The sequence below is a fragment of the Chiroxiphia lanceolata genome, chromosome 2 (genome assembly GCF_009829145.1).
Source record: "Chiroxiphia lanceolata isolate bChiLan1 chromosome 2, bChiLan1.pri, whole genome shotgun sequence".
NCBI lineage: Eukaryota > Metazoa > Chordata > Aves > Passeriformes > Pipridae > Chiroxiphia > Chiroxiphia lanceolata.
The window spans coordinates 54584007-54605843 of record NC_045638.1 but is presented as its reverse complement, the minus strand read 5'-3'; the positions used below and the strand labels follow the sequence as shown (position 1 = coordinate 54605843).

Here is a 21837-nt window from a genome sequence, read left to right as displayed (position 1 = left end):
CACCTCCCTGGACCTGCTGACAGTACTTCTTGTAGCCCAGAACACAGTTGGCTTTCTGAGCTGTGAACACATGATGCTGGTTCATGTCCAGCTTTTCATCTCCCAGTACTCCAACTCCATCTCCTCACAGTCCCTTCATTCCCCAGCCTGTATTGGTACTGGGGGCTGCCCCAACCCTGGTACAGGACTTTGCACTTAGTCTTGTTAAACCTCATGTGATTTCCTTGGCCCACTTCTTGAGCTTGTTCACGTCCCTCTGAATGGCATGCTGTCTCCTTTTGGCACATCAACTGCGCCACTCAGCTTAGTGTCATCTGCAGAGTGCCCTCAATCCCTCTGTCTATGTCATTGATAAAGATGTTAAACAGTACTGGTCCCAACACAAATCCCTGAGGGACGCTACTTGTCACTGATCTCCATTTGGACATGGAGCTGCTGTGCAGTTCTCTGCGGATGCAACCATTCAGCCAGTTCTTTATCCATCAAAAAGTTCACACACCAAATCCATCTCTCTCCAGTTTAGAAAGAAGGATGTTGCAGGGGACAGCATCAAAGGACAAAAGATAGATGACATCTGTAGCCCTTCCTTTGTCCACTGATCTAGGCACTCCATTGTAGAAGGCCACTACATTAGTTAAGCAGAACTTGCCCTTGGTGAAACTGTGATGATTGTCTTGAATCACCTTCCTGTCCTCCAGGTTCCTTAGCAGAGGTTCTAGGAGGATCTGTTCCATGACCTTCCCTGGCACAGAGATGAGGCTGACAGGTTTGTTGTTCCCAGAGTCTTCCTTTCTCCCCTTTTTAAAAATGGGTGCAATATTTCGCTCTTTCCAGTCACTAGGGACTTCGCCTGACTGCCATGACTTTTAAAATATCATGGAGAGTGACTTGGAAACTACATCAGCCAGTTTCTTTAGGATTCTGGGATGCATCTCATCAGGTCCCATAGACTTATGTATGTTCAAGTTCCTCAGGTGGTCTTGAACCACTCTGAGAGTGGTCACCTTCTTTGGAGGATGAGTGTAGTGTTGAAATGCTGTGGTGCCTGTGTTGTCTCATCTTGCCCCAGTGACACAAAGAGTCCCTTTCCTTACTGCTGCGAGCATGCACAGCAGCTTTGAAGGATGCATCTGTGTGGCCTAGAGTAGGTAAATACAGACTACTCCATAGTCTCTCTTTGAAAGGGGCTTTATATTATATTTTCCCTTCTTTTTAGAGTGCTTCATAGCATAAATTCTGTCCTCTGATATGTTCCGTAAAACAGATTATTAAGATGAAATAAATAATAATGAGTCTGCCACAGTAGTTAAACCTCAGTTCAAAGTAATATCTTTCATCTTCAAGAAATTTTTGGTAGAGCTGGAACAGGAAAGAGTCACAGTTCCAGGGATCAGACTTTTTGATAATGAGGCACACAAGCAGTTTGCCATGGTTCATTAATAAGCAGCTTTTTCATCATTGGTCTAGTATTAGTGATTAAGTGATATACTTATTCCTTGATTGAATACTTTCTTCCTACTTGCCAAATTTTTTGTGGGTTTCTATCCATAATTGTCAGCTCTGCACTGTTCTTCAAAGAAATCATTTACCTGATATTACAGCTGGAAGTTTCTATAATTCTAAAAATGCAGGTGTTCAAAACTGTTCCTTTTGTTCTGTCAGAATTTTTAGACTTGCTTTTGTTACTGTAAAAATTTATTGTAATATCTGCAAATTAACTGAACAGCTTATGAAGAAACTGGCATATTTGTTTATGCATAAAAATAGAGGAGTAATTTCTTCCCTTCTGCTTGTTTTCAGTATAGTGGGTTAGTTCCACGGGAGAGCTGGGACATGTGGCATCCAACCCTGGTGGCTGAGGCCCTGTTTGCAATCGCAAACATCTTTAGCTCCCTGCGCTTGATCTCGTTATTCACTGCAAATTCTCACCTGGGACCTCTGCAGATATCTCTAGGAAGAATGTTGCTGGACATTTTGAAGTTTCTCTTCATATACTGCCTTGTGCTGCTAGCTTTTGCAAATGGATTGAACCAGCTGTACTTTTACTATGAGACAAATGAACCTGGCAACTGCAAAGGAATACGATGTGAAAAGCAGAATAATGCGTTTTCAACGTAAGTGTCTGATCTATTTCTATCCTCCCCTTCTGCCTCAAATATTTTAATCACTTTGATGTGGTTTACAGGAAAGAGGCTCCCTTTTCTATTGGTATTACACTAGTGTCCTGACAACCACATTTAATATTACCCTAATTAAAAAAAAAAAAATAAAAAATTAACACTACATCACTCTGTAATAACTTCACCCCATACCACAGTAAAGTCCATACAATTCAAGGTATCTCAAAAGATAAAAGGTAAAAAAAAGGTAAGAGGAAGATATATGAAAGTAGAAGGTACATATTTAGAATTAAAGTCACCAGATCAGAGGTTACTTATCCAGGCAGCTGTAACTCTGCATTTCTTCCACGTGAGTATTAAATAAGTCTGCTATCTAACATGAAGATTTCTTGTAAATGTGATAAACTGAGGCAGGAAAGGAACATGCGGTCCAATCTTCAACTGACCCTACACACAATCAAATTTCTATTCTAATTTTTGATATAAAGAATTTATTTTTCTTTCACTTTAAGTCAATTTTACTTCATTTTGGTTTTTAGTTCATCTATAGTACCAAAATACTACCAAATTAACACTAATTCTCTATCTTGTCTTTCAACTTCCAGCCCAAATCAAACTCCTGCTATAAATGTCTGTTCCCTACTTACTTCTGTGTATCTAGGCTGTTTTTAAAATAAAATTATTACCAATAGCTTGCTTCTCAAGGTAGATAATTTTATAAAAATAGCAGCCTTTATGTCATATAAATCAACTATGTTTTCTCAGGCACAGCATATTTATCTTGCATATTAATAACATCTACGCAGGTCTACATTTTATGTGACCTGAACAGAAAAGCACAGGGAAATTTTTCAGAGCTCAACTTTGAGGGAAGCAATATTATTAATTTGGGAAATAGCAGGGCCTACTGGTAGTGGTGTCAAAAGATGGTGCCAAGGCAAACTGTGATGAGCTTTTTCAGCAATTGTGGGGAAGGTAGAATAGTGGTTGTTCAATTTGTGCTCAGACAAGTGTAAATCATACAAGGGGCTCCAGAGCTGTACTTTACCACTCAGATACACCATGTTACAGGAGCAGAGATTCAGGACCTGCCCTCTCAGGTTCTCTGTCTAGGATAGAGCTGTACTGGGTTGCATGGAAACATTTCACAGATGATACCATATGGTGGGAAGGAGACCAAAGGGTTACATTTTGTCCATCTCTGGACAGTACATCCCAAAGTGTGGGATGCAGGGTGATATGAGTCCCTGCAGTTCAGCAGCCTCCCTGCTCTAGGTGCAGTAGGGGTAGCACTGGTGGTCCACACATCATCTGTGGGTAACCTGCTTCTGGTGCTGGGGTGAAGGAGCAGGAGGGAGGCCACAGGGAAGATTCAGTCCAGTTAATCTCAAGATACGGGCCTAGATATGCAGAAAATTTTGCTCCAAACTTTTGAGAAGCAAAGAGCATCGCTAGGGCCATGCTTATAACACTATAGTGTAGCTGAATATTGCACAAAAGTGAAAATTTTTCAACCTATCTAGTAGTATTTTCCAAAGAGGATTATTTTCAAAAGTTCATCATCGTTACTTGCTTCCTAGCCATTGTCCTAAACTTCCCTAAGGGAATATCATATACTTTAATTATAAAAGAACAAGTTTCTTTTGAGAACGGCATGCTTGTCTTTTTCCTGTCTCCCTTCTTTGCAAAACAAAACATATACTAATGATACTAATGTCTTTCTAATTATACAACTCCTTTTATCTTAGTGGCTCTCAACACAAACCAATATTGCATAAACTGACTAGGTATGAGGATACCAGACTTCTTCAACAACCTGGTGAAACATAAACATGGAGTAACTTCTGGATCCTTATTTTACCCCCTTCAGCCAAGGCAAAGAGTCAAAATGCTTCAAAGGAAGATGTCCATCATAAGATCTCTAAAACTGTATTTATCCCTCTGAAGTATGGACAAAATCAGTGTTTTGACGACAGGCTAATTTCTAGATTCTGTATTATACATCTAGAGATTCAGATATGAAACATTAAGCTATTGTTTTGCTAGAAAGGTATTCCATCTATGTTGGCTATACTGTGGTAAGCATCATTCACCTCAGTCAAGTCAAGGACTTTTGTGTGTTTTGCAAAAAACTGAACAATCTGAAAACTAAATGTGTTTTATTATACAGCTATTCCTTTTGGGTTTTGTTTTTCAGATTATTTGAAACGCTGCAGTCATTATTCTGGTCTATATTTGGACTCATCAATCTCTATGTGACCAATGTGAAAGCAAGGCATGAATTTACTGAATTTGTTGGGGCCACTATGTTTGGTACCTATAATGTAATATCTCTGGTTGTACTACTCAACATGCTAATAGCCATGATGAATAATTCTTACCAACTTATTGCTGTAAGTTTTTCCTTATTAGATCATTTACAATATATGCCTTCTCTCTGTTCCTAGATCCTGTTTTTCTGGCAGTAAAACATTTTACAGACAGGACATTGGGACAAATTTTCTGGTTTTATCTAGTTCTTTTGGACTTTTTTGGAAGGAGGCAGAAACCAGACCCAAGCTGGACTGGGTAGAGAGGAACTTCCTCACAACACTGAATAGGAAAGAGGTGACCCTTATGAAGAAACCAGCTTGTGGGTTGGGAAGGGTGTGCTGATGCTTCTGGCAAATGATGGATTTCAGCCCTGCCCAAGCTGCACTGTACAAGACCTCTTCTGAAAAAGAGACTACCCAAGATTGTTCTGTCTCTGCTTTATATTTGTTAGCATTTGAAAGACTGTTATTTTTTTATTTTTATCTGGCATGAATATACATGAATATACAGTTAGCAGAAATTGGATGCCCATGTTCCATGGACAATTTTGGACCCATTAGCAATTCATCAAAATGTCATGTCTTCTCGTTCAGCCATGTCCTGTTTTCTCCTTTAATGAAAACTATCTTTATCCTTGTCAGAGCTATTTGCTCATTTTTATTTCTCAACTGTCTACTAAGGAGACTATGGGAAATAAACACTGATTCATCATATGATAATTCAAATATGATCATGCCAAAAGCAAACAAATAAAAGAAAGCTTCGGTCTTAAGATTTTAAAATGTGCCTTTTTTTTCTAATTTGGAAATTACAAGTTTTTCCAAAAGAAATACTGACTACCTGTATTTTTATAACACTTGTTACCAATGTCTTGTGCACAATATCACAACACAGTACCATTCACCAAGACTTGGGCTGCAGGTAATATACTTTTGCTACTACAACTTCTAAATTTCTATGTTGATTACTGTATGGCTAGGGCTAGACCTGGCTACTGTGTTTGTTATCCAGATCCAGTATTAGTGATTTCAACTTTTTATTCAGCTGCTAAGATTTAGACATATTTCCATGGACTTTGGTTTTGATTTTTCCAAACTTTTCAGAATTATATAATACTATATAGAATCCAAAAGAAATAAAATTTCAAATAAAAGTTAAAAAAAATCCCATAATCTATTCCCAATATAGAATTCTGAAGTAGAAGGAAAAAAAAGATACTTGCCTTAGCAGTTTTAGTAGCCTCATGATTTGTTGGATAACTTACTTGTGAATTTCGGGTGCTGACAATTACTAAGAAAACTTACTGACTTGTTGAAGCTGCTGCAGAGTAGTGTAATTAGACTGATCTATGTGGAATAATGATGTGTTGCTTTTGTAATAAAACATTTGTTCTAGAAATGTAGTATTTTTCTGCTTGTTTTTCTGAGAGACTTTTAATAATTTAAATGCTCGTAACAGGGAAAGAAATGCTTATAAGTGGATATATACTGTACATATCGAGCATCTCGTTACCAAAGTAAAGCAGCTTAGCTTTGCTTTGCGCTAAAGACCTTATTTCAGAGAAGATGGCAGTGTTTTAGCAAGTATTTCAGGGTTATTCTAGTTTTAGTTTTTCAGATTTTTGTAGAGGTTTGTTTCACCTCCTTAATTACAGCAGTATCTATATTGATGTTGTGTTTCTGGTGTGCAGGATCATGCAGACATTGAGTGGAAGTTTGCTCGAACAAAGCTCTGGATGAGTTACTTTGAAGAAGGAGGAACTCTGCCCACTCCTTTTAATGTCATACCAAGCCCAAAGTCTCTGTGGTATCTGATCAAATGGTTATGGAGACACCTTTGCAAGAAAAAAATTAGAAGAAAGCCTGAAAGTTTTGGAACAATAGGGGTAAGTAATGGAATTTAATCTGCCTTTAGTCTTTCTCTTTGCTATGTAGATGAGCCTTTCTCAGCCTTATAGAGCATCGGAACAGTCAAATAATGTGCATATGAGTTAGAGAATAATTCTAGCAGAGAATGTTTACTTTTTACATTCATGTCAGTGGATTTTACTGAAGACAAATCATCATATCCCTGTGTAATGGCAATATGAACCACTACTGTGCCTTTTTTAGAGATAATTCAATAAAGATTAAAAGTGATACAGAATACAAGAGATCAAATGTGTATACTTGTCTACCAGTCCCAGAATTTTTGGTTGATGATCTCCAGCTCCAAGTGCTCAATTATCCACTGTTCAGGTGTAACTGACGTATCATGAACCACAGACTCAGATATAAAGTATTCGTCATGGGATATTCTCTGTGTCTCTGTCTCCTTACATGTAATGAAATAGGTTTACCATAAAAACATTCTTACCAAAAGCTGTTCTCATTAAAGAAAATATTTTGAAAAGTAACAGCATTTACCTGGACTCACTTACTCAAATTTACAAGTAGCATTATTTCAGAATCACACTGGTATATTCTAATAGTGCTGGTTAGCAAGGAAATTTCTAGAGAAAAAAAAATAGAGGGGAAAAGATACATAAGGAGACTGAGAATAGTCCTGCACCTGGATTGAGCAGGTGCCTGTGTGATATCTCAGACGCATACTTTCTCTGGTTGCAGGAGGTAAAGCAGATTTGAATTTGTCCTTCCTAACTTCATCTAGTTGAGATAGTTCAGTCAGCAACACAGTTTTTCTACCTTGATAGAGCAAATATCCAGGCAACATCTTAACCCACCAACAACTAAATCTCTCTAGTTATGTTTTCTGTATTTCCCAAGAGCAAGTCAGTACCTCAGTAACTAGACTGCATTTAGGCAACTCCAGCATAAAGAAAACTGATTTGGGTGAGATGTGAATAGTGGTACTTTCCCTGTATCACAGGGGTTTGGTGAATATAAATTTTTTCAAGTCTGTTAGGAACTCAGATAGCCAAGAATTAAGTGAGAGTATGAGTCAAGTGTGGGAAAGGGGAAAAAGAAAGGGATGTAGTCCTCATGCTGTTGACCCTGGTAGAAAAACTTCCATCCATTTCAAAAAAGCCAGGGAATATGAAACAATTCTTTGATGGACCATTAGTATATCAATGTTTTCTTTGTATTTCTTCACTGTTTCTTGATAAGTGAGTAATAAGGATAGGTTTTTCCCACCTATTCTCATGTCATATCCTGGAATTCAGTTTAATTCGGAGATATACTTGGAGGAACAAGTTTACATGGGTGTACAGATATATGATAAAGAGGAAGAGTGACATATAAAACTAATTCACAATTACTATTACTACTGATGAATAAATTTTGTCCTCTTTGTAGAAAGCTTCCAATCAGGCTTATTGCAATATACTGATCTCGTTGGCCAGTATCTATATTGTGAAAGCAAAATTGCTTCACTTAGCTCTCATACTTGTACATAGCAAAGAAACAGCTAGAAACAGAAGATTGTAAGCATGAGAATGACATTAAAACAAACCAGTAGTGGACTACAAGAAACACACACTGAATAAAACCCATTAAAATTAATATGAAAAAAGCAGTGAAAAGAGACAAACAGTGATTCATATAGAAATTTTAAAAAGAACATGAACTAGCATAAGTGGGGAATAATTTCAAGGATAAACATCTCTGTGTGACATAGGAAGGAAAAAAAGTAAATGCAGAGACTTACAGGAAGAAAAATTATGAGATTTTGTTAGAAAGAGAAAATCAAGAGAGAGAGTGATGTACTTGTGTGTGTGGGAGAGCACGCAATGCTTCCAGGCATTTGTTAAACATTTGGCAGGGATGATTAGGTAGTGTAAACTGATAGAATGATATTAAACTTAGTGCCATGATGCCAGTGTATAGCAGAGGGTTGGAACAAAATATCCCTGTTTGACTGAGACACATCCAGAATACCCTTATACATCCCAGCTAAACCTTCAGAACAATATTTTTTGTCAGACTTTCCATCCACGATAAGGATTTTTTTTTTTTCCTTTTTCTTACCCTCTCAAACTGCAGATCTGTGGGTAAACTCATTCCTGGATCTGTGGAATAATAAAGAAAAATACAGGGTGCTCCCAGCCCTATGTTGAATGGCATGATGAGAAAGGGGATTCAGAAATCTCACCTCCTGCTTTCCTACAGCTACCTCCTACTAGAATAAATAAATGCCACCTTCTAGAAATCCACATCTTAGATTTGGGAAAATTGGTGCAGCAAAGAGTCAAAGGGCAGGCAGTCTACTCACAGAGCTGCTTGAGAATTTTTTCAAATAGAATTTTCAGGTTTTTTAATGAAGAAAAATTAGAAAATCTGTAACCTCTAAGCTTTTTCATTAATAAAATCCAGTTACAAAGAAGCTTTTGTCGAAAAAGACTTTTCAGCTTCAGGATGGAATTTCTGTTTGAAGAAAGAAGGAGCAGGTGCCATGTAAAGCAAATAGCTTGGGCTAAGGGAGACCCAGGTTCACTTCTGTTCTCCAGTGGATATTTAATTATTTACCCCAAGCATAACAGCTCTGGCAGGAGAATTTTCCGTCTCGAAATCTTTAAGAGCCTGCAGGGGTTAAGGTTCTGTCTTGAGAGAACACAAGACAAGGAGCTGAACCTGGCTTTCTTATGATTTGAATGTGAACCACTAATTACTAAACTGTTTGAGTGACATTCTTAGTTAATTTCTGTAAAGTTTTTTAAAAAATGGTTTGATGAAAGTGAATTTCCAAAGCATGTGAAACAGTAGGGCCATATCCATCACTAGTTTCCCCTGCAGAATAGGTACTTAGTTGGAAGTAGAGCTGAAACCCCTCTGAAGCAAAGAGCTCACCGGCAGAACCATCATGGCAACCAGACTTCCAGCTATCTGGAAAAAGTGAGTGGCTGTGGCTTACCAGGCAGATTCAGTCCACCATATGGGCATCTCATAAAACTACAAAGTTCTTCAGCTATCTTCTCAGCATGACAGAAGCCCTAATGGGGCTATCTCAATTTGGAACATTTTGCAATTTCCAGGCCCAGTTGTGCACCCAAGCTCCAAAATGGAGTAAGATGTGGATATGCACTGTGCACTCTGATTTCCACATTAGATAGATGCAAACCAGATGCTGTTAACTGGATGTTCCCCAAGAGGTGAAGTCATCAGAGAACAAATGGACGCACTGCGGTGATCTCATAGTTTGTCCTGGGGGAATGCAGTGCTTTCTGATTTTGAAAAACTTATTTCCATCACCCACAGTTCAGCCTTGTTTTCCTAGATCTTTTTCAATTGTCCCAACAAGCTACATCACAAATTAAATTTAGAACCTCTATGCCCTTTGAACCAAAAGTAAATGAAGAGTTTTCTTTGCCTTTTGTTCAAGGATCCCAGGTGACAGCTCTCTGACTGGCTCATTGGAATCTCCCCTGTAATAACTTTGGCCTCAGAGCTACAAGATAAGCTTTGTTGGGACCTACTCCTTTTCACTGAGTCCTGCATTATAAACTCCGATTCCTTCCCTACAACCAATACTGGAAAAAAAACAAACAAAAACACTATAAACTGATTTTCTTATATTAGCTGTATGGATATATAGATGCCATGTTGTCTGTAAGGAAAAACTCAGATGTCAAACTGGTTTGTCCTGAAATCTCTAAATGTTAACTTTCCTATCAGGAAGCGCTAATCCATGGTGATGTACTATGGTGTTTTCCAGTAGGAAAAGCACTAGCATGCATCCAAAGGGTGAATCAGTCCTGGAGGATGCAAAACAGACAATAGACAGAATGCAGCTGGCAAGCATCATGAATGATCTCTGCACAAGAAACCTTAGTACCAAAAATCCAGGAATCACAAGCTAGGACTACTGAATCAAGGATATATTGCATGTCTCAGCAATCCACTGTAAAATTTTTATATGTGTACACCTGAGAGTTCAGTATATGCAGACAGAACATGTAAAGAAAGGGTTCAAGATCAGGATAGTTTGCAGCACACGTGCTAGTGAAAGGATTTATCTGGCTCATAGGAAGAAGAGAAATGTCAGTAAAAATAAGTATGACATGGTTGCTTGGGAGGACCATCTACATTGCTGTTTATAACAAAACTACCATGGGAAAGAACAGGGTCTGTAGGGTTGTGAGGTGCCTCTGAAGAAAGCTGATTAGTTTGCTTCTCCTTGGATGTCAGTTCTGTGATTCTTCCGTCCTTTGTTGCTCTCGGACACGTGAAGCAGTGGGTAGTGAAGTCAAGGGGAGGTTTTTCAAGGGAGAGGTTTTTTCTCCAAAGCAACACAGTGCACAGCCATGCTGATGGCAGCTTCTCAGCCATAGTTACATCTGAAGGAAAGCCAGGATGCTTACATGTGATTTACTAGGATTTCAGTTCTGCTATGAATCAGACAGAGCTCTTCTACCATTCAGAGTTTAGCATATTTTTATGTTCTGTCATTTTTGACATATCCCAGGTATGCAGCATTCTCTTTAGCTATTATCACAGTTATCTCCTACACTTAAAACTCTGAAATAACAATGTGTGCTGCTCTCTCTCTATATATGTGTATATATCTATATCTATAAAAATATTAGCTCTTGCAAAAGTCAGATTAGTAATATAACTCTATTGATTATGCTGATGTTTTCCTGACTTTGGGTTTGTCAAGGCTACTCCTGTTGGCCATCTGAAATCCAATGCTATTTCAAAAAAGAATATATATTGGAAAAGAAACCCTAATCCCACTGGAATAAATTTTACTGTTTTTCTCAAATTGCATTCTCCTTTATGCCTGATCAGCCACCAAAAAGTGGTTTACCTTTTTTTAAGTATTTAAGAGGAGAAAATGGAAAGGATTGTCAGTAAATGTTTTTTTTGTGCATCTGGTGTTTAGGTAAACTGTTACCTCTTTTCTTGCTATCCACATTTTTATGCCATTTTCCAAGTATCCTACGTGATTTTATTATCATTTGTCAGAGAAAATCTCCTTTTCCCTTCTCCTGTTCTTTGTTATCCCAGTGGAAAATGATGCAACTTCTAAGTGAATATAAGCATTTTCTATTTTCTCTGTAATGTATGTTATGGAAAGTTGAGCAAAGAAATACCTTCCACCTGGCATGGAAATTGGTAATCTGTAGTGTTTGTTGTATAGCCAAGGACCATCTCATGGAGAAGCCTCTTTGTCAACAGAGATAAATTCTAATCCTTTTTATGCGATGCTTCTGTTCAAGATGAGGAATATATCCCATGACTTCAGACAGTAGTTTTTTGGACCTTTATTACTAAGTAGTAGTTAGTAATTGCCAAACATTTTCTGGACCTTTATTACTAAGTAGTTTGAGGTCAAATGCAGACATTAAATTTGAATTTCTGCTTTATGAAACACTTCAAAAGAAGTAATTCAACACTATCAAATTTTTACTGCTAAAGAGATTTTTCTTCCAAACAATGCAAATTACTAGGAATGGCATAAATAGGAAGACCAAAATAAGTATCACTACTATTGGAACTACTGTTACAGCTTCCTAAAGGACATTAGTGCCCCCTTTTGGAAAGTGACAACAGTGTCCCTTTCATTATCTCATTCCACATTTGTCATTAGAAGAGTGTTTCTCCCTTGTTGCTATTTTTAGTCAAATTTAACTTTCATCCCTTTGTCAGCCATAGTTTCAACTTTTTCAGGCAGATAGCACAATGATTACTCAAAACAAATTTTGAACCACAAATTAGACTATAACTGGGTAGAGGAAAGCAGGCTGAGAACTGAATGAGGACAATATGAGTGTTAGTGACATTTTATTTATAGTGAATAGCTTGATTTTCAGGTGTGTTTGGGCAAAGATTCATTCTGCTTTCAAAAGAAATCAAAAGATGATTATGAACTGGAGACTGAATCCAAACATTTAAACAGGAGATAGAAAACTGATGGGGTAATAACTTTGATAAGTTGCTGGTATGCATAATTTCATGTGCAGCATGTATGTGGCTTTATATGAAAACATACAATGAAATCAATTTTCTTTCAGCTTCTCAGTGGTATGGAAAAATAAATCTTTTTAGATAGTCATCCTAAATTGCATTTGTTGGCATTTCATTGAGTGCAAAAGTCACAGCCTCTGTTTCTGGGAGTTTCCAAAGTGGTTGCAAAAAGAAGATAAGCAAGGTATTTCTTGTTATAGGTACAGAATTAAACCTATACATTTATTTCACATTTGGCTGTAATCCAAGCAGAGCAGACAGCAGCTGCAGAAAGTATTCTACCAGACAAGAATCAGCATTTGTTTTATTTATGAGTTATTAATTTTACCTGAAGTGTGTTTCGATTACACTTTGAAGTGTTTTTCCCTTTATACATGAGTCAGATTTGTTGTTGAGAGCTCTCTTAGCCACCGACTCCCTTAGTGCTCTCTCAGCAGGAATGAAACATCTCCATCGTGTGGTCAACTGCAAAAAATGAGTTGGGTTTTTTTCTAAAAAACGGCTACAGCTGCGTGTTGGGAGGGTATCAGCCTTCCCATGGCTGCCTTGCCCCCTCTGTCCCCAGTGGTGGGCAGACTAACGCATTCCTCCACCCTTTTAAACACAAGGAGTTTTCATCTTCTCTTTGGATGAGGTATAGATACAGAAGCATGATCTTGAAAAATACTGAAGACAAGATGCTTGTGTATAAAGCCCTCCCCCTGGCTGTTCAGACTGATTAGGAAATAATGATTTTCCCCCTATTATTTTTTTTCCAAGCCTAACCTCACAGCCACTGCATCCCTCAAATTAATTGCAAACAAGAAATCAACCTTGAAGTGTAAACTGACTCCAAGTACAGGGAAATTGGTAATCACTTCTTTCAAATAAAAGAAGATGACAAAATAACTTACTGTGTCTGCCTCATTATGCAAGTGAGGTCAATTTTAACAAGTCTCTTGGATGTCCTTTTGCCCTGTTTTAAGCTGTTGTAAGTGTTCCAGAAATACAGTCAGTGGTCAGACACATTCTTTTCTTGTCAGCAGCAGATATAAGAACCCAAGTTAAAGCTGTAAATCTTTCTTTCACCAGTCAGGGATAATTAAGGTAGAGGACAGGGATATGTGACTCAGTATGCAAGTGAGGACAACAGTAATTAAAGGAAAAAATAATTCAGGCCTTTTTCTCTCTCTCTCTTCTCCTGGACAGCCTTCTAGATATGGCAGTATAATCTAATTCAACACCTGCTTGAAACCTGTACCATTATTTCATCCTACCACATTTCTTTTTGCTGCTCCTCTTCAGAGTTAGTCCCATTTACCCTTCTTCCTTATCATCACCTAGCTATGTTGAATGCTAAATTTCTTTCTTCCATACACCTCTCTGTGACTAAGTGCTTTTGACAGAGAAGTAAGCAGGAATTTTCTCTCTGATATAGTTTATGGTGCAGGTTTTGGTTAGCTTTATCTTAAATGAGACATTAGGAGCCATAGCAAGTGTCTTGCTAACATCATGGTTTTACTAACGCCACTGTGTTGATGATTTTCCATACAGAATTTCCCTTCTTACAACTCTTGTCTGTTGACTTCTGTTCTTTTGCTGCGCACCTCCAAGAAAAATCTAATTTGATACAAGTCAGACTTTTCTCAATTCAGTAAAATATTCTTCAGCCTGTACAAATGAGTGACATGATTCCATTGTTCCCCTTCTATCTTAGATCAGAGACCTTGGGATCAGAGACTTTGGCAAGCAGTGACCTGGGTACCCACCACATCCATGACAATGCTGGAATAACAGCATTTTGATGAAAATGTAGAAAATCCTCTTCCCGATAGCAGCATTCTCCCTTCTGTAAAGCAAATAATAAGCTTTGCTCCAACACTGTCATTTTTCAAGACTTTGAACCATTTCTCACAGCTTGGTAGATACCTTATAATGCACAGACCTACTGTTTTGCTGTGGCTAAGTATTTTGCTTCCAGACAGGGATTAATAGCTTTTTGTTTTTTCTGTTTTCAGAGACGTGCAGCTGACAATTTGAGAAGACATCATCAATACCAGGTACAAACCTGTGTTTACTTTTGGGCAGTTCTTTTTTCTATGCCTCCAGAATGTTTTCATGAGGGAAAAAGAAAAAAAAAAATAAAGGAAGAATTTAATGAGAAAGCAGAAAACAAAAATAAAAGAAAACACAAAATACATACTTATTTCACCTTAGCAAACGAGCTTAGTAATTTTGGTGTTCAAAAAAAGCTTTTGAGAAGTGTGGTTGTCTTTTTTTAGGAGCAAAAGAGTATTTGCTAACCAGTATTTTGTCCACTGTAACATGAAGTGCCTTTAAAAAAAGCAAACACATAGCCCCAACTCCCTACCAGGATTCATCAGGAGCGTATATGCAGCTCACTGATGTGCTGCAACCTGCTCTTCATCTCTCCAGCTCTAGTCCCCCATAAACAATTTCTTTTCTCTTAATAACCTCCCCCTCTGCCTGGGGTTATTACAGGATCCCCTGTAATGAGTTCTTCTTAATCCTTCCTTCTTCAGCTTCTGCTTTTTTTGAGATTATTGTAGCACAATGAATAATTTTCAGCTTTATTTTGAATTTTGTTGTGTTAAAAGGGTGGCAAGTTAAACAACATGTAGGCTGTAAGTTTGGTAATAATGAATTCTATATGGGAAATAACTAGAAAAACTAAGACTTTTCCAACCTGAAAAAGAGACAACTGTGGAAAGTAAAACAGGGAACTGTACAATTGGGAACAGGGAAGGTGAACACAGAGCAGCTGTTTGCCATTTATCCACAAACTGAATACCACACACGTACAGTGCTGCATTAGTAAGGCTGTAGGTAGCCCTTTGAAGAAAGTGATTATTCTTCTCCAGCCCACACTTGGAGGACTCTATCTGGAGCCGTGTGTCCTGTTTGGGCCCCACACTACAAGAGAGATGCTAACAGACTGGAAGGAATCCAGCAAAGGGCCACCAAGATGGTTAGAGGACTGACAAAAAAAAAATCTTGGATTTCAGCCTGGAGTTGGTTAAGAGGAATATAACTGCTGTCTTAAATAACATAGTGGGTGGTTAGAGAGAATGAGCCAGATTTTTCTTCAAAGTACACAGCAAAAGAACAGGAGTCAGTGAGCACAAATTGCAGGATGGGAAATTCTGTAAGGTGAGGAGAAACATCCTTACAGTGAGGGGAGTAAAGAATTGGAAAAAGTTGTTCAGAGAGGCTGCAGCTTCTTCACCCCTGGAGATATTCAGCATTTAACTGGACATGGCCTTGAGCAGAATCAGACAGCCTCCAGGCATCTTTTTCGACCTAAGTAGTTTCTAGGATTCTTAGAAGTAGAAGGCAACAGTGGTAACTATCAGAGTTCGGGTTAAAAATAAATAAAACCCCAAAAGGAATCTTAGTCCAGCTATACTGTAGAATTAATTGGGAGAGGGTTTCTGCATACTGAAAGTTTACATGAGTTCAAAATGCATAGAAAAACCTGTCACAGCCAGTTAAACCTGGAACTGTCATTTCTGATTCAGAAAGTCACTGAATCTCACAGCTCGGGAGGCTTGAGAGAGAATATCTGGAAATAGGGTTATACAGCCACACTAGACTTAATCTCCTCATGAGGCATCAGCATTGAGCAACTGCTCAATGTCAGGCTGCACATTACTGGTATGAGACATACCCTTGGTCCAACCCAATATAGCCCTTCTTATGATAGTAAACATTAGTACTTTCCATCAAAAAGCAGAACCAATTTCTAAACAGATCTAAGGCTTAAACATTTTTTGTCATGTTCCTAAAACAAAAATAGCCCAAGCAGAGCCAATGAATGTAAGTTTAGTAACTAATACCGAGAAACCTAACACAGTGCTTTATATTTTTAGGAAGTTATGAGAAATCTGGTTAAGAGGTATGTTGCAGCAATGATAAGAGATGCCAAAACTGAAGAAGGATTGACAGAAGAAAATTTTAAGGTAGGCATTTATTATTATGTTTATAGGTGTTTTAGTGTTTTAGTAAGATATTATAAGACTTTGAATCATATTTCTCACACTTAGTTGTTCAGGTAGCTCTAGTAACTTTCTAGAGCAAGTTCTTCTACCTTGAAAATAACAGGTATTATCCAGGTGGTGAAGTTTATTACTAATTCCTGGCATAAGCCTTTTTTTCTCTCTTTTTTATGTTTTTTAATTACAAAAGGAAAAGTCAAATTAGCTTTCATTCTCTGATGTTTCATCATTCTTCCTAATTTTTAGGAGTTAAAACAAGATATTTCCAGCTTTCGCTTTGAAGTCCTGGGTTTGTTGAAAGGAAGCAAGCTGTCTAATTTGCAGACTGCAAAGATGAACAAAGACGCTGCCTCTCTGTCAGAAAATGAAGAAAATAGTGAGAGTGAAGGAAACAAGAAAGGAAAGAAAAAACCCTTCAGCCTTTTTGACATAACAACGATGATTCACCCACGATCAGCCAATATTGCCTCTGAAGGGCATAATGTAAGCAACGGCTCAGCAATGATGGTGTCAGAGTCCACTCAGGAGAAACAAAAGCGTGTGAATTTTGTAACGGACATAAAAAATTTTGGGTTGTTTCACAGACGATCAAAAATAAACTCTGTGGAGCAGAGTACAAATAAAATATACACTGTTTCTGAAGAGGTTTCCCGTCAACAGGCAGAAGAACAATGTGAGAGAACTGATGAACTGGAACAGGGAGAGTTGACCATGAACTGTGAATTAAATATCCAAAATCCTGACAAAAAATGTGTGTTAGCTGATTCACAAAATAACAGCAACTCTTTGGATTCACAGGAAGAGGGAAATATTTGTATTTTAGAAACAGAGAAAATGGAGTTACAGAACTCAGAACCTGCCACACCGCAGGATCAGCTGGACAAGGCATTAGATATTAGCATTGACTCTGCTGGAAAACAGGAAACAATTATTCAGGGTGACTATGTGATAACAAGGTTGTGATGCTTACAGGAGGAAGCATTTACAAATATATATATTTTGCATAGTGCTTTTGGGGAGGGGGGAATGTTTTAAGAATTATATTAGCAAATGCAGAATTACACTTTATAGTACTCAACTGTGGCACTTGATCTTGTAACATAATAGTCAAAAGAAAGATAATACGAGGACCTTCTGTTTTGTAGCCTGCTTTAGCTTTCACGATTTGTTTTACATTTTTTAATAAATGGAAGCATCTTGTATTCTTGTACTGTTGCAATAACCCACAGAAACTTTTTAGCTATCTTTTTCAATTACAACAAATGCAATTTCTCTCATATGATAGTTGACTCCTATGATAAATATTTTTCTATGCAAATAAAAAGTAGCTTAAGAGACTTGTAAGCCTTTATTTAACTTTGTAGGTTCTTAAAATATTCTGGGCATCATAACAATCATACGTGGCTCCTGTCAGCATAATTCATGTCAAGCTATTAGAATCATTTATTTAAATTGCTAGAAATTTAATTTGTTTCAAAAGCTATACAGAATCAAAAGATAAATTATATTCTTTTATTTATTGAAGGAACATGAATACCTGTAAATTATGAAAGATTGGTCTATTTGATTATTTAATTACAGCTTCTCCCTCACAGCAATAGGAGTATCACTGTCCTGATACCATTGCTAAAAATGCATTTGCAGGGTTTGAAGACTGTGAAAAGTGTTTCTTGTAGGAAAAAAATATCTGTGGTTTGGTAAAAACTGATGATGGATTACTCCCCAGGAATCCGTAATCACCACAGTTTATTGCTTCTTCAATGATTAATTTTTTCCTAACATGAACAACCTATGCACTTTAATATTCAGCTGCTTATTAGCTTTTGCCTTTACAATACACTTACATTTGCTAAGAGAAAGATAATTCAGGACTAAGTAAGCATACAATGATCCCCTGAGTACCTGGAAAAATATGGCAATTTTTTGAGAAGTTTTAAAAGGCAAGCCTTAAGAGAGTTTCTTTGACAATTTCAGAATTTGGGGGAACCTGATTGGATGTTTTATAAAAAATACCTAAATGTATAAAGAAAACCTGATAGTATTTTTAATAACTGATGAGTGAGTTATTGTCTTAGTCAAAACCAGTATTTTTTAAATTAAACAGTCTGTTTCTTTTTAATTGTTGACTGGTGTCCTACATTATTAAAAATGTAATTTTTCAACTGGCCTAAGAATGACCACCATCGAACTCTCATTCTTTTCCTCCCTGAATATACCACATAACTTAGCTTCCCTAGCCCTGTCATGATAGATTTTGTAGTTCATATTAGCCTGTATTAAGAAAACTCCAGATGCATAGTGTACATTTACATTTCAGATTAAATCCATCACATGTTACTTCCACCTCGTAGGAACTGATCCAAAGCCATATCGTTCTGGATCTAAACTGTCCTGGTGCTGAACTGATTTTTGAAAATCCAGGCAAATCCCTCTCATCTCTATACTTTACGCTTGTGCTACTCTCTCTGAGCTCACATATTGAAAGCTTCCTTCCTGCATATCTGTTTGTGTCATGGCAGATATAGTTGAACCAAAGTGGAAAATATGAGCTGTAATTGGAAAATAGTTTGTATAGCTTTGCAGCAATGCGTTCAAACCAACTTTGATTCATTAATTTCCATCTTGGCCTCTTGACTGCTCTGTAGACCCTCTCCACGTCTCTCTCCTTGTCCACCTTTAGATTGTAAGCTCCTCGGGGCAGGACCTGCAGCTTTTCTGTTTGGAAAGCACCTGAAATATTACAAGTATAAAAAGAAATAAATAATAAGAAGAATGGTGGAATACCTTCATATCATTTTTATTAGGTAAACTCTTAGAAAGTTCTCTCTTCTACTGTGTGCTAAAAATGCCATAAAGCAATTGTGTCACATGTTGTCACAAAGTTTTTTATATCCAAGTTAACAGTCGTTCTCCACCACTGATTTCAGTTTCTCATTCTTCATCACGGTTTGTAACACTTCTGAGTCCTAAGCTTACTACCCTTTCACTAGCCAAATTCAAAACAAACAGTGCTTACTCAAAAGGGCTTTCAATACATTCCAGCCACATGGTTTCACTCCAGATAAAATGTGCCTGACTAGGATATTTGTAATGCCAACATCATCATTATCAGAACAAGTTAACTACCACAGGTCTGACCTCTGTGTATTATTCTGCCATCATTAAAGCCTGTGCCTCCTGTGCATGAAGTTCCCAACACCATACAGTTAAGCTGAAACATCAGCCACACCATCACATGCCCACCCCACTGTGCTGGGCATCAGTCTAAGTCCTGGAGTAGATACAAGACAGAACAGTGAGGACATCACAGGTGGGCAGGTTACTTAGTCATAGGGACATGAGGTTGTGTTACGTAGCAATAGGTGGTCAGTCTTCTGCTGCTTTTTTTTTTTTATAGCCGAATAATGAAACATAGGTCTATTAGATAAAGCGTACTCAAAAATCAACATTTGCTCTATTTTTTGCTATTCTTAAGCATCAGAGCTTGACACCAGTAAGGACTGATGCCACTCCATTTAAATTTAGTGGCAACTAAGTACCTCATTCTGTGAAATATATGAACCCAAAATATATCCTACATTGAAATGGTACTTTTATTGCTTTGCAGGCAGCCAAAAAAATTCCCTAACACTTCTCATCGGGTGCCTCTCAGAGGACATCTGTGCCAAGAAGGATTTAGAGGTGCAAAGAGCAAGGTTTGTAATGCCATGGTAGAGGCATTATTAAGCTTAGCAAAACTGAGCATACTTTCTCCTCAAGAGAAATAAAAAGTTCAAACCTACCTGTCCCTTCCTGCAGCTTCCATTAACATCAGTATAGGAGGAACCCGGATATAAACCCCTGTGAAAGGCAGTCTTTTGAAGCAGAGTTTAAGATCTTGAAATGTTTCCCAGAACTAGAAAATTGACTAAATAAAAGGTGTTTAATCCCAGTATTAGGTTGTTTAGAATGTGAAGAAAACTTTGTTTAAAACATTTTTTAACACTCTGCATGCTTCAATGGCCCTCAAGGGCACTGCAGAGGTGAGAGCCATGCATCAGAGTGTTCAGACTGAAGGGTCCTGTGAGCCAGCTGCAGACCACAACACTATCTATATGTGGTACAATATCCCCAGAGAGCAAGGCAGGTAGATGCCTCTTCAGGAAGGAACCATGACTCTGCAGTTGGTTTTAATCTTGCTTTCTTGGTCCATAGATTTGAGACCATTACATTGACTGGTGTGAGTTTAACACCTCACACAGCATTCTTTTTTTTTTCATAGGTCAGGATTTAATGAGAAATTCTATGACTTTCCTAATTTGAGTTTTCCTGAAAATAATTAGTGCCTAGTTACAGGAGAATGTATATCTTCAACATAGTTATAGCCGTTGGGAGCTGTAAAAGGTGAAGTTTATGGTATTTGGGCACTCAAAATTCTTCAACAGAATGTTTGATACAAGACTGTCTTCCTTAACAGCATCCTTTGACTAAGCAGAACTCACGAAAAACTCTTCCACTGCATGGAATCAAGAGCTAATTTGTAAGAGGTTGCACACTTTCTTCAATGGAACTGAAAAAGCAAGAGTAGCCTCAGCTATATCTGTTTCATATGCTCAGCTTTTTAAGAAACCCAAGGAATTCACGATAAAATCATTCCATAGATTTTTAAACAGACAATAAAAGTTCATGGTTAATGAGCAAGATAAAATAACCTTCTAGAAATCCATGTGTTTCAATTCAGCAGGTTAGTAAAATGACTTTTTTTCTCCTGTAATAGCAAATCTTTGCAGATTGAAATACTGTATCCCTGAACTCCAGAAAAGAACGAAACTCCCTAAACTTAAGAAAAGAACGAAACAAAACCAAACCCTGCAACCCCCCAAAAAACCCATAGAGTTTTCAGATTTCAGAGATTCATGAGGTTTTGTGGTATAATTAGTACCCTAAGAACATCTGAAGGCATTGAGCTAACCTTTTGTAAATTCAATGGACAGCATAGACTGTTCCTTAAGTGTGGCCAAGTGAGAATAGTAACTTCAAAACAACTCTGTCTGGTTAATGTTTAAGCCTTTTAGTCTACAGAATAGAGTTTACAAGTCAGGAGATGCATACATCACCATTTTCTGAGTCAACATGTCTCAAATAAGTAAGTATTCAAGCACATTCAGAGAAACTCATCAAGTCCTACACAATTGTTCATTTCTGCAGTAATTTTCATTCATTTTTCCTCCTCTATTCTTCCCTATCTGATATTTTGTTTTTACAGAGAATGTGTTACTTCTCTAATAAAGATAAATATCTTACATTTTTCTGTTACCTGTTTCTAAAAATAGACAGTAAGAGCAAATCATGCAATATTTTATGTTGCATCATCTCAGCATAACCTGGGACCTTGTCTATAGGATTACAGGATAGTTTACTGGGGAATACCAGAAATAGTTTTATTTGGATGAATTACATGTGGTACTGAAAAATATCGTCCAACCATATCCCAAACGTGAATACCCATATGCAGCTACCCAA

At 37.5% G+C, this 21837-nt stretch overlaps 1 protein-coding gene across 3 annotated transcripts in view; it reads left to right on the top strand.

The window, feature by feature from the left end:
• The window catches only part of TRPC4 (transient receptor potential cation channel subfamily C member 4), a 128812-nt gene extending 111142 nt beyond the window's left edge, over nucleotides 1-17670 (top strand). For all 3 annotated transcript variants that reach the window (XM_032679990.1, XM_032679991.1, XM_032679992.1), the window contains 6 exons: nucleotides 1801-2114; nucleotides 4318-4513; nucleotides 6124-6318; nucleotides 14338-14379; nucleotides 16210-16299; nucleotides 16582-17670. In XM_032679990.1, coding sequence (XP_032535881.1) covers nucleotides 1801-2114; nucleotides 4318-4513; nucleotides 6124-6318; nucleotides 14338-14379; nucleotides 16210-16299; nucleotides 16582-17298 — 1554 coding nt within the window. In that variant the 3' untranslated portion in view covers nucleotides 17299-17670. The remainder of the gene's footprint in view (nucleotides 1-1800; nucleotides 2115-4317; nucleotides 4514-6123; nucleotides 6319-14337; nucleotides 14380-16209; nucleotides 16300-16581) is intronic.
• Nucleotides 17671-21837: the final 4167 nt, after the last annotated feature.